At 42.4% G+C, this 13,971-nt stretch overlaps 1 protein-coding gene across 1 annotated transcript in view; it reads left to right on the top strand.

The window, feature by feature from the left end:
* Positions 1 to 13,971, top strand: part of GRIN3A (glutamate ionotropic receptor NMDA type subunit 3A) — a gene marked incomplete at both ends in the record, with an annotated part of 120,381 nt that overhangs the window by 87,375 nt on the left and 19,035 nt on the right. Inside the window, 3 exons of the mRNA XM_083353483.1 lie at positions 5,889 to 6,034; positions 8,070 to 8,185; positions 13,483 to 13,634. Coding sequence (XP_083209609.1) covers positions 5,889 to 6,034; positions 8,070 to 8,185; positions 13,483 to 13,634 — 414 coding nt within the window. The remainder of the gene's footprint in view (positions 1 to 5,888; positions 6,035 to 8,069; positions 8,186 to 13,482; positions 13,635 to 13,971) is intronic.

Below are 13,971 nucleotides of genomic sequence, written 5' to 3' on the forward strand. Positions count from 1 at the left end.
CTGGCCCAGAGACCCTCCTCCTGCCAGAGACCCTCAGATCTGTCCCACTCCTGCCCAGGCCCCCATAGGCACCCTTGATGCGAAGAATGTAGAGCTGGCCATGCCCACCCAGTAGGCCATACGCACTCTAGCCACACCTACCCAGTAGGCCACGCCCACCCTGGCCATACCCACCCGGCCCCTTGAGGGCAACCACAATGCTGATGCGGCCCTCAATGAAATTGAGTTTGACATCCCTGATGTGCAGTATTATTTTAGTGTTGGTGATAAAATTATGCCCATCCTAATATTTTTTTTTATTTTTTTTTTATTTTTATTACATTTATATCCCGCCCTTCTCCGAAGACTCAGGGCGGCTTACAAACTTAGCAGTAGCCTTCATTCTATGTATATGCCTGCTTATTAGGGCTTTCACACACACCCCAAGCGGCATTATTACAAAGTCAGCTTAATTGCCCCCAACAATCTGGGTCCTCATATTCAGCCTATGATACAGCTCTATCCAGGAAAATGGATGGGATATTAGATCCATCTATCCATCCATCCTTTCATTTAGTCTCCCATTCCTTTTTCTCATCCAGATTCACACCAATATTTATTTTACAAAGATGCTTGGCTTAGGCCTACCTCAAGCCCATTTTTTTTAATTGCATTATTTTATAAGGTTGGCAAGTTAATTGTTTTACAGTATTAGAGAGGAGGATATTAAATGGTGGAATCCAAGTCCTGAATGTCTGAATTAGAAAATTAAAGAAAGCTTATTCTCTGACGAGTGCTGGATTTTGTTACTGTTTTATTTAAATTTGCAGTATCACCACAAAACCATCCACACTGAGACGTGGTTATATGTGAATGCATTTAATTCATTCATTTCTGAGTAACCAGTAAGTGATAGAAGCTTATCTGACTGAAAGTCATCATTTGCTCTACTTTGTACAGTATATTTACGGTCTTCAAAGTATTTAGTATTTAAGGTCTTTTGTATTTAAAGCCTGCCTGTGATAGCCTTATTCAAACTGTGGAACTTCTTTCCTAATGAAGCTGCGTTGGCCTCCTTTGAAGCTAAATTAGTAATATTTTTTACCTGAAGTTTGTTCTCAATCTATTCTCTGTTTCATTGGTTTTATCATTTTGTCAGATATTTAACCTCATCACTCTAAGCTGTGTATGCTTTAAACGAGAAGACATTCTTCTCTTAAGCAGAGTATATTTGAACATCTGCATAGTTAGTGGCACTCTGGGTTATTTTGAAGTGTCCTTCAAAGGTCTGTTACTTATCTAAAACCTAAGGGTCTTCTTCTGTTAAGCAATAGCAGAAGTGTGATAATGTGATAATGACTCTGACTATAAAACGAAGATTGAAGTAGGCCCATGACTAGCCTAATTATGTCACAGATCTATTTTCCAAATGGCACTCAAGCGAATAAATGACATTGAATGTTAAAAAATACGCAGAAGTTTTGCTCTTCACCTTAAAAGCTACTTTATAGCCTTAATCTTTAAGACGCAGTGAGAAAAAGTGATAAGGTTTCAAGTGTTAATGGTTCCAGTTCTCTTTAGTGGACATTAAATTCCACTCTGGAGTTTTGGAGGTAAGTGCTAATGTTCATGGAACAATGCATGGAGTTCTCACCCCACCCCACCCCTAGTTCTGCAGTTGGAAGAAATATTGCTACTAAAAAAAATATGGGAACATTGGCTAAGACCTCTAAGATCTCCAAACCTCTTCTTCACAAGTCCAGACCCAGCTCTAACCACCTTTGCAAAGCAAATGGGAAATAGGTAAAGGTAAAGTTTCCCCCCCACATGCGTGCTAGTCGTTTCCGACTCTAGGGGCCGGTGCTCATCTCCGTTTCAAAGCCGAAGAGCCAGAGTTTGTCCGAGGACGTCTCCGTGGTCATGTGGCCGGCATGACTAGACGCCAAAGGCGCACGGAACGCTGTTACCTTCCCACCGTAGTGGTCCCTATTTTTCTACTTGCATTTTTACGTGCTTTCGAATTGCTATGTTGGCAGAAGCTGGGACGAGTAACAGGCGCTCACTCTGTTACGCGGCACTCAGGATTCGACCCACCAAACTGCCGACCTTCTGATCGACAAGCTCAGCGTCCTAACCCACTGAGCCACCACATCCCTAAATGGGAAATATTGCTCCACTGTTATGACATGGAAACACAGAAAGACATACACACAAACCCTGAAGCAGAGGCCCTAAAATTAGAGATCTCAGTCCAGCTGTAAAATAAGCTTACCATAGTTTAAAAATTAAAGATAACCCTCAGAATCCCACCACCATCAAAAAGCTCCATACTAAATACATTTCCACTGTGGAAATGTTAAATGAAACTCCACAACTACTAAAAGATGACCTATCACATGAACTTATTTGACACTTTAATTGGCAAATTGTCTTGAGAAACCTAAGCATGAAAAGCAAAACTGGCTGTACTCCTGATTGGTCCTTAACATGGGCAAACTCAAGCAGGTTAGACCCCTTGTAAGCCAGGGATGTCAAACTACTGGCCCACAGGCCAGATGCGTCATGGTGAAACCACGCCCACCCCTTTGCTGGCAATGGAAAAAAACTCATGATACGTTACGACACGTCACATGACTTTGCAAGTTTGATACCCCTGTTGTAAGTAGATTGGCCAACAATTCTTTGGATCCGTTAAAACTAACCATTTACAGAATTGTTTCCATAGCTTTAATTGCACTGTTGTCAAGTTTGGGAAAATCAGGAAGTCCAGGCCATCTAAAATGAAGATAAAGGTTTATTGCAAGTTTATGCTATCTACAAGAATCTGAACTACTAACAGTCAAAGCAAGGTGGCGGTAGATAAGAGTCAGTGGAATTCAAGGTGGGCTGGACTTAGATCTCTTATGAGTATGAAGGGACTTGAGACTAATGATGTGTTTGACCCCTCCCTCGGTGTCAGCCTGGTCATCTCCTACAAGTGTGTGTGATCATTCCCTGATGGATTGCAAAAACCAATCCTGATTGTTTGTGGAAGGATGAATGGATGGATGGATGGATGGATGGATGGATGGATGGATGGATGACTGCTTCAATAGTGTGGGCCTTTTTTTCCATTCCTTAAATAGCCAGAAATGGTATTAAACGTATGATAGCATTAACAGTGAAGACAGGAAAGTGAAGATAGAGGAGAAATGAAGACATTTTCTGCTAAAGTCCCCTAATCTGGCTGAAAAATATTAGAGACACAGGGTTCTTCTGGCCCAGCTAAGAAGTGGGCATCGTGTGCATTGCCTTTGTACTACAACAGAACTACCCAGCAATCTTCCCGCATTGAAAATTAAGATTTTCTGGAAGTCGGGTAGCATATGCATTTAATAAAGTATAGTTTCTGTTGTTGGTCTTGATATACAGTCCACATTAACCAGGTACTGGCTTTTATAATTCTGCACATTTGAAGAATGCCTTATCGTTTTGAGCTATTAGAGTGATGTATCCATTTCATTTGAAAGGAGGTGGAATTTTTCTGGAACCCATTTTTTTTGCGGGGGGGTGGTGGTCAGTTGCTACTACTACAGCTACTAGATACTTCAGTCTTTAACTCGTTATGTAACATTGGGAGAATGAAAAAAATAGGCAAAAATTGAATGTTCCAAGCAAAGTATTCTAAAATGGCTTCGTTGTGCCATCAGAAAATTAAGCAACACATGGATAATATCAATGAATCAGAATAGAGCTGGAAGGAACCTTGTAGGTCTTCTAGTCCAACCCCCTGCTCAAGCAGGAGACCCTGTACCATTTCAGATAAGTGCTGTCCAGTCTCTTCTTAAAAACCTCCAGTGATGAAGCACCTACAACAGGGGTGTCAAACTCAATTTCACTGAGGGCCGCATCAGCATTCCGGTTGCCCTCAGGGGGCCGGGTGGGTATGGCCTGGGTGGGCGTGGCCTACTGGGTGGGCGTGGCTAGAGTGTGTATGGCCTACTGGGTGGGTGTGGCTAGCTCTACATCGTTCGCATCCAGGGTGCCTATGGGGGCCTGGGCAGGAGTGGGACAGATCTGAGGATCTCTGGCAGAAGGAGGGTCTCTGGGCCAGGGCTAAGGCAGTGGGGGCCGTTCCCTCACTGTTTCCAGGATGGCTTTGCGGGCCACATGAAACCACTTCGCGGGCCGCATCCGGCCCCCGGGCCTTGTGTTTGACATGTCTGCCCTACAACTTCTGGAGGCAAGCTGTTCCACTGGTTAACTGTCCTCACTGTTAGGAAGTTTCTCCTTAATTCCATGTTGCTTCTCTCCTTGATTACTTTCCATCCGTTGTTTCTTGTCTTGCCTTCTGGTGCTTTGGAAAATAAGTTGACCCCCTCTTCTTTGTGGTAGCCACTCAAATACTGGAATATTGCTATGATATCACTCCCAGTCCTTCTTTTCTCTAGACTGGCCATACTCAGTTCTTGCAGACCCTTAATCATCTTAGTTGTTCTTTGACCAAAACTGGATACAGTATTCCAGGTGTGGCCTTACTAAGGCTTTATAAATCAGTACTAATACTTCACGTGTTTTTTATTCTATGCCTCTTTTTATACAACCAAGGATTATATTAGCTTTTTTGGCTTCTACCGCACACTGCTGGCTCATGTTTAAGTGATCATCCACTAAGACTCCAAGGTCCCTCTCACAGTTACTGTTTTTGAGCCAGGTTTCACCTAATCTATACTTGTATCATTCGTTTTTCCTGCCTAGGTGGTAAAACCTTCCTTTTCTCCATATTAAATTTTATGTTGTTGGATAGGACCCATTGTTCAAGTCTGTTAAGATCTTTTTGGATCCTGAGCTTGTCTTCAGGGGTATTGGCTATTCCTGCCAGCTTAATGTCATCTGCAAATTTGGTGAATTCCCCTTCTATTCCCTCATCAAAATCATTTATGAGGATATTGAAGAGTACTGGAAACTTTAAAACTTGTGGACTTGCCATGGCTGGCTGAGGAATTCTGGGAGTTGAAGTCCACAAGACTTAAAGTTGCCCAGTTTGGAGACCCCTGTTTTAGATGATTAGTATTTAAACAAAACAAAAAAAATCAGGAGTTCCAAACTGGGTATTCAGGTTAAGCAGCTTTGGCATTATTGGTCTATCTTTCTAAACTGTGGGTGGCACAGTGGCTTAGTGGTTAAGATGCTGGGCTTGTCAGCTGGAAAGCCAGCAGCCCAGGTTTGAGACCTGAGCTCCATGCGATGGGGTAAGCTCCCATCCTCACCCCAGCTCCTGTCAGCCTAACAGTTCAAAAACATGCAAATGCGAGTAGATGAATAGATATCACTTTGATGGGAAGGTAACAGCACTCTGTGATGTCATGCTGGCCACATGACTGCAGAAATGTCTTCAAACAGTGCTGGCTCAATGGCCTTGAAATGGAGATGAGCACCACCCCCTAGAGCTGGCAATGACTACTGGAGTAAAATCCACAGGGACTCTCTTTTCTAACCTGTAGAATTAATGCTCTGTTAAGGCTGAGCTCCATTGTGAGTGAACCTATCAGCACAATTCATTTAAAGGCTGTAATGTGATAGAGTGGTTAAGATGTTGGAGCAGCCCCAGGAAAACCTAAGCTCTAATTCACCGTCAGCCTTGGGAGCTATCTGGGTGCCTTTAGGCAAGTCACATCTCTCAGGATAGTTGTTGTGAGCTAAAACAGGAAGAGGGAGTGTTATATATGCCACTGTGAGCAGTTGTACGAAAAGTGGGATATAACTCTAACAAATACATGATCATGTAATTCCCTAAGGACCGATAAATAATTCTTATCCAGTTACATGGCTTAGTATGAACAAGGCTCTCCTGAAATTCAAGGAACTAAGGCGTACAAATTCTTCCTGCTTTTGCTTTGTTCTTAAAATGTTTTGGCATTTCTCCTCAGCTGCATCACCCTTCCCAGGGGTTTCGCTTTGGAACTGTGAAAGAAAGCAGCGCTGAAGATTATTTCAAGCAAAGCTTTCCAGACATGCATGAGTACATGAAACGGTTCAATGTACCCACAACTCCCGATGGAGTGGAATACCTGAAGTAAGTAGGCTTCCCTGTGTTAGAGATAAGTCTAACGGAGGTACGCCAAGGGAGAAAGAAGCCTTGGATTCCCTTTGGGCTCGCATTCCAGCTTAATGAAGATAGTCTGTCACGCTGTAACTTTCCAGCTATTGCTGAACTGCACCTTCAAGTAGCTTGAGAAGGAATGGCTGATGGAATGGATGCTGAGACATCGGTTCAAAAAAAAAATCTGTAGCCCACAGATTGCCTATCCTAGATTTAGTTGTGTAAGTGCCTCACCCTGGTACGTTATGACTAGCATGCCCATAAATGCTAATGAGAGCAGGAAGGCAGCTAATGAACAGAAAGATTGGCCTTCTATGTTTCTGAGTGCACAGAAACATATTGCAGCTTCTCCAAAGCCCATCCAATAATTACCGGAGCTCAGAAATGTCCACAGAAGCTCATGCTTTGCTCAGAATGAACACTGGAGCATTGCACCACCACAATTTCTTTCTTGTTTATTTATAAAATGAATTGGCCGGCCATCTTACCATAGGGTAACTCTGGGCGGCTAACACTTGCATGTACAGTTGAAGCATAAAAAGTTAATATCAGACACAAGGGAAGGGCAGGGGGGGAAGAGGTGGGATCTGTTATTATTTCATCAACCACCCCCATTGTGCTGTTACCCCACTGAGACACCCCCCCAAGCCAACTGGCAGAGCCACGTCTTTAGGCCCTTTACGAAAAGATAGGAAGGCTGAAGCCAATCTCACATTGGAGGGCAAGATGTTCCAGAGGGCAGGAGCCACAGCAGAGAAGGCCCTCCTCCTGAGGCCCCCAGGTGGAATAATCGGTCTGACAGGACCCACAGCACACCTACTCTGCTGGCACGAGTGGTATGGACCAATCCCAGTGGGGTGACACCTGGACCCTACTTATTTAATACAGTATGTGCGTGTAATGTCATGACTCACAAACAAAAAGGGCCAGAGCTTCCATTGCAATGGTAGAGTGCTGTTTTAAACATCTGCTTATGTTTGATGCCGCCCCACCCCCATGGGTGCGTCTGCTGGATTCCCACTGCGTATGCCAACATTTTTTAAAATATAATAATAATAATAATGTAATCATGAAAGATGGAACTTTATAGGGGAGCTGGTCCTACAAGTGAGGTGACCGTCTCAGCTGGATCTCACAATGTTCAACAAACTAGAGAGTTCTCAAAGGGAGGAATGGGCTTAGAATGACAGGTACAATTTGATAGAAGCAAAGGGAATACAAGGAGCCAGAAAAGAGTTTCAAATTCACCTCTGTATTAACGGGATAAGAGATGGCAGTGAGTGATCAGGAAAGGGATCTTGGAATCATTGTGGACAATTTCAACCAGTGTGTGGCTGCTATCCAAAAAAAAAAAAAAGGAAAAGTGCCTGTTTGGAATGATTAGGAAAAGAACTGCAAATAAAAACAGCCAACATAGGAATAGTTTCACACATGAAAACTTTACTTAGCCCTGCCAGGTTAGCCTAACCTGCCGCATTAGTTAGGGTGTGGGTTGCAAGTGGATGCTAAAACAGAGTAAAAGAAGCAAAGTTGACTGAAAATCACCTGACCTAAATCCTCAGAGAAGACTTTGCAGTCTATCCAAGGTCCTTTGAAGCTCCATAGATTGTGCAGATCAATTGGTTGCTATTCAAAAATTACTCCCAGATAAGGTTTGATTTTTTTAAACAAAAAATGCATTACTGTTTTTTTTTAAAAAAAAATATCTGATTGCTGCTTTTAAAATAACGTTGCTAGCTAAAATGTATCCGTTAGTTTTTAAAAGGCGCATATGTTTCATTTCACTAAGTTAAAAAAAAAGATAAATTGGTTAACAGGCTAGCATCAGAATTTATGTATGTTTCTTGGCTTATAGACGAGATTTTGCTTTGACTTTTATTCGAGGTTTCCTGTGGATTAAGGAAAATAGATCTAGAATTTCCATCTGGAAAACAATAAGTCTTGGATAAATGAATAAAACTTAATCATTGTTTGTTTGTTGCACTTTGCTGAATGTTTTCCTTTTCAGGCAGGACCCAGAGAAATTGGATGCCTTCATCATGGACAAAGCCCTTCTAGATTATGAAATATCCATTGATGCTGACTGCAAACTTTTGACAGTGGGAAAACCATTTGCAATTGAAGGTATGAAACAACTTTCTACAACTGTGTTGTATATGACCATTTTATTTGCTGTTTTCTACATAACCTTTATAGCAGTGGGGAATGGAGAGATGCCCAAGGACTGAAAACCTTGGCGGTGATCCAAATTGTACTTGTTAGTGTCACAGAATGTCAAAGAATAAAAATGACGTGGAGGAATCAGATAAATTGCATTTAATTAATACCCCATAATGTTCATACTAGCAAGTAATTGAATTCCAATTTTAAATTAAAACCCCTTTCCCATATTTATTATATGAGCATGTTGATGTAAAATTCTCAGAATGGCTCACAACAAGTAAGCAGAAAAACCATTGGGGAGAAAAAGAGCATCAAATCATATAATCAAAAGCAAGCTTAGCGAGGCAAAGCTTCCGTTAGTAATAATAATAATAAGTTGGAAGGGACCTTTGGAAGTCATCTAGTCCAACCCCCTGCTCAGGCAGGAAACCCTATACCATTTCAGACAAGTGGCTGGCCAGTCTCTTCTTAAAAACTTCCAGTGTTGGAGCATTCACCACTTCTGGAGGCAGGTTGTTCCACTGGTTAATTGTTCTAACTGTCAGGAAATTTCTCCTTAGTTCTAGGTTGCTTCTCTCCTTGACTAGTTTCCATCCGTTGCTTCTTGTCCTGCTTTCAGGTGCTTTGGAGAATAGCTTGACTCCCTCTTCTTTGTGGCAGCCCCTAAGATATTGGAACACTGCTATCATGTCACCCCTCACCTTTCTCTTCGTTAAACTACACATACCCAATTCCAGCAACCGTTCCCTATATGTTTTAGCCTCCAGTCCCCCAATCATCTTTGTTGCTCTTCTCTGTACTTTTTCTAGAGTCTCAACATCTTTTTTACATCGTGTTGACCAAAACTGGATGCAGTATTCCAGGTGTGGCCTTACCAAAGCATTGTAAAGTGGTATTAGTACTTCACACGATCTTGATTCTATCCCTCTGTTAATGCAGCCTAGCACTATGTGCACCATTAATCTCAAAGCCAAAAATACTGATTTTTATAATAAGTGAGAGAGGATATTTCATTCTGAAGTGTTGAGGGTTGATAGTATGAGAGATCAAAACACCCTGAATTTCTTTCAGCCTATAGCCCAGCAAGTGGTAAAGAAGAAAGGAATGGAAGTGTGAGGCCTAGCATCAGTCCCTGATGCCCAGTGACACATGTTTAAATCTCCGTAAGGCTCATCAGTCTTTGGTCTTCCACATCAGGGGCTTCCATTTTGACTTTCTCAGTGCTCCAGAATGACATTTTACTGGATACTCTGGGAAATTAATATACTGTATTTCTTTCTAGCCATCTCTGAACTGCTACTGACCCTTTCAGATAAGCTTGAGGGGTGTGGGCATTAATGTAAGATTATATTATAATATAGGACTATAATCTATTATAATTTAAGAAGGAGTCCAGACCATTTAGCTCAGGCTTCTTGCAAAGCTCCATTCTGGACTACCTGTAGTTTATGGACCAAACAGAAGGGTAGATCCATATAAAGCACATTAAAGGTAAAGGTAAAGGTTCCCCCGCACATGCGTGCTAGTCGTTTCCAACTCTAGGGGCCGGTGCTCATCTCCGTTTCAAAGCCGAGGAGCCAGCGCTTGTCCGAGGACCTCTCCGTGGTCATGTGGCCAGCATGACTAGACGCCAAAGGCGCACGGAACGCTGTTACCTTCCCACCGTAGTGGTCCCTATTTTTCTACTTGCATTTTTACGTGCTTTCGAACTGCTAGGTTGGCAGAAGCTGGGACGAGTAACAGGCGCTCACTCTGTTACGCGGCACTCGGGATTCGACCCGCCAAACTGCCGACCTTCTGATCGACAAGCTCAGCATCCTAACCCACTGAGCCACCGCGTCCCTTTAAAGCACATTACACTTGTGTAAATATTGCTAATGGGTACAATACTTTAGTTCAGGCAAAAGTGTAACTGGTACACAAACTGAAGCTGATAATGGCCACTTTGGGCTGCAAAGATCACTTGGGTTTCTATAGCATTCATGTACCCAAAAGCATAGTCAAGCTCCATTTAAACTCAGTTTAATAGATACAAAGGAAAAAATATCAGTCATAGCTTAATCTAAGATTAGGCTTCTGAGCCCAATTTATTTCCAAGAAAGAAATCTTTAAATCAGACTTCCCTAATCTGCTGGACTCAAAACACATTCCAGAAATGCTCAACATGCATGATTCTGATGACTGGAGATGTCTGGGAACACAATCAGAACACCACTGAGTTTACCAGATTGAGGAATTAGAATAACTCATGATGGAGGAAACATCATGACATACATTGTCCTAGTGCAGAGGTGTCAAACTGCCGGCCTGCTGGCCAGATGCGTCATCAGGAAACCGCGGCTACCCCATTCCCAGCAATAGAGAAAAAGCTCCAATACATTGCACAATGTCATGTGACATCGCGAGTTTGACATGCCTGTCCTAGTGGATAATCACTTAAATATGAGCCAGGGGTGCAGCTGCTAAAAAAAGCCAACAGAGTCTTAGGCTGCATTAACAGAGGGATAGAATCAAGATCATGTGAAGTTTTAGTACCACTTGATAATGCCTTGGCAAGGCCACACTTGGAACATTGCATCCAGTTTGGGTCACCATGATATAAAAAAGATATTAAGGCTCTAGAACAGGGGTGTCAAACTCAATTTCATTGAGGGCTGCATCAGCACTGTGGTTGCCCTCAGGGGGCCAGGTGGGTGTGGCCTGGGTGGGCGTGGCCTACTGTGTGGGTGTGGCTAGAGTGCATGTGGCCTACTGGGTAGGCGTGGCCAGCTCTACATCGTTTTCATCAAGGGTGCCTATGGGGGCCTGGGCAGGAGTGGGACAGATCTGAGGGTCTCTGGCAGAAGGAGGGTCTCTGGGCCAGGGCCAAGGCAGCGGGGGCCGTTCCCTCACTGTTTCCAGGATGGCTTCGCGGGCCACATGAAACCACTTTGCGGGCCGGATCTGGCCCCCGGGCCTTGTGTTTGACATGTCTGCTCTAGAAAGAGTGCAGAGAAGAGCAACAAAGGTGATTAGGAACTGGAGGCTAAAACATATGAAGAGCGATTGCAGGAATTGCATACGTCTAGTTTAATAAAAAGGACTAGGGATGACATAGCACTTTTCCAATATCTAAGGGGCTGCCCCAAAGAAGAGAGGGTCAACCTATTCACCAAAGCACCTGAAGGCTGAGCAAGAAGCAATGGTTGGAAAGTAGTCAAGGAGAGAACCAACCTAGAACTAAGGAGAAATTTCCTGACAGTAGAACAATCAGTGGAACAACTTGGCTCCAGAAGTTGGAGATTTTTAAGAGATTGGACAACCATTTGTCTGAAATGGTATTGGTTTTTAAGTAATGAAGAGATAAAAGAGAAAGAGGGAGAGAGAGAGAAAAAGAAAGAAGTGCCTAAAACAAGAAAGGTTATCAGCATAAGAGAAGAAAATTGCAACCTTATCCATCTGTAATTTATGGTCCTCCTCCCCACATGAAATCGAACCTTTACAGAATCCATATAATATATATAAAAATCCCTTCTCATCTTTATGGATGGTATGTGTCTTCCTCAATTTCGGGTCCTCTACCAGAAGCCTGGGAGCTTGACAGTTCTGCGCTGTTCCTAAAACAGTTCTTAGCTGTTCCTAAAACTGCACTCTTCTGAACAGAGAGCTCTGATGTTGTTCCTGGGATCTGTTGGACCTCCTCTCCCAGGTTAGGAATCACAGCCCCAAGTACTCCTATCCAGGGCTTTTTTTCTTGTAGAACGCTCAGAACGGAGTTCCGGCACCTTTTTTGGATGGAACCTTGTAGGGTAAGCAAGGCAGGTTGTACAACATGTGTGAGTTCCGGCATCTTTTTCTTTTGCAAAAAAAGCACTGCTCCTATCACACCTGGGACGACTTTGGCCTTGACTTTCCACATCCCTTGCAGTTCTTCCTTCAGACCTTGGTACTTCTCTGGCTTCTCGTACTCCTTCTTCCTGATGTTGCTGTCACTGTTGGTATCTATCACCACCACTGTCTTAGGCATATAAAATTTTATACATAAATTTCATAAATTTATGTACAAATATAAATAATTATAAAAATAATAAGATACAAGCTAACATAAAAGGAAAAGGGGGAAGGGGATAAAAGGGTAAAGTTTAAAAGTGACAAAAATACATAAAAGATATTTAAAAAGTACTTCCAACTTTTCACCGTATAGAGACACTAATAAAATACAGCAACCTCTTTCTAAGCTTAAATGGGGAATATCAATACTTAAAAATCTTTAAAATGTAATAATGTTGGAAATAACACTGATATATTCTTAATTTAAATTTCATCTGGCATTAATATATCAACTTCATCTAAATCATAACTACATAGTTAACAATGTGCACTTTCTCTTTCTTTTTTATCAGATCAGTCCTCAAATTCCGAAGTCAACTTTCATTTTTCTCCTTTTCTTGTAGAAAATCGAACCATAGTCTCCAAGCTGCAAGAAATTTAGTCAGATTATTGGCTCTAATTAGAACCAACTCTTACAGCAGGGGTCCCCAACTTTTTTGGTTCTGTGGACTGCCGGCGGCGTCGGTGGCAGCTTCAGTGGTTTCAAGCAGCAGGGAGAAATGGTTTTGCATGCGCAACCTAAATCCCGCACACGTGCAAATGAAGCTTCACACGCTTGCCTGCTGCTTTGATGGGCCGGCTCCCGACCTGGGGTTTGGGGACCCCTGCCTTACAGAACACAGAAGGATTCCCACCAGTCCATTATACCAACCCCTTGTTTCTCTAGGTGGGATATACTTACAAGGAAGCAACACCAACGTTAAAAAGCTTTCAGTCCATAAACCTGTACCACTTTCTAGGGAATGTATGAGAAGATGTCCAGTTCTTTGCTAGCTAGTAAAACAGCAGGCAAGTCAAAGTGGGTTTCCAATGTCAGCAGAAGCTTATAGGTCAAGTAGGGGTTCCTAATTTGCAGATCCACTCTTGTGTAAGTCTCTCTGGCTGTGAGCCTCTGCTGTTTGTGTGTCATTTGTATATCAGCTAACAGTATCATTGACAGCAGAACTCTCCCCAAGGAGATGGCAAAATTCTTACTCTTGCAAAAGTTGCTGTTGCTATGAACCACAGTAGAAGATAATATCCTACTGTTCAGTGAGTTAAAGGAACAGGTATTGACAGGAGTATTTTAGTGACCATCTGCCAAAACTACAATTTTAGATATTCTTGTTTGGCAATTCTGGTCAAAGAATCAACTAATGAGAAAAATACTGGTATTGTTCTTTTGCTAGGGTATGGTATTGGCCTGCCTCCAAACTCTCCACTAACCTCAAATATTTCTGAACTGATCAGTCAGTATAAGTCCCACGGCTTCATGGATGTCTTACATGACAAGTGGTACAAAGTGGTACCGTGTGGGAAAAGAAGCTTTGCTGTGACCGAGGTAAGGAATGTTCCATATGTACTTCCAGCACTCTGAATGGATAAATCCATCCCTTTGAGTCGCTTTTTTTTTAAAACTGTGTATTTATTTCAGTCTCCTTCCACCCATGTTTTCTGGTTGGTCATGTTATTAAAGTATACATAAAAGTCTATGTGCATTTTCACATACCTTTATCCTAATGCATATGCTTGTTTTTTGTTATGTAAATTTGCTCAAACTCTTTTCTCCAGTAGAATTCATTTCTATGTTGCTTTCAACTATTTTGGTGTCCCTTTGTCCTAACAGACACATATTTTTTCTGGTTTTGTGTGTGTGTGTGTGTGTGTGTGTGTGTGCA

Source organism: Vipera ursinii, assembly GCF_947247035.1.
Source record: "Vipera ursinii genome assembly, chromosome: 2".
Taxonomy (NCBI): domain Eukaryota; kingdom Metazoa; phylum Chordata; class Lepidosauria; order Squamata; family Viperidae; genus Vipera; species Vipera ursinii.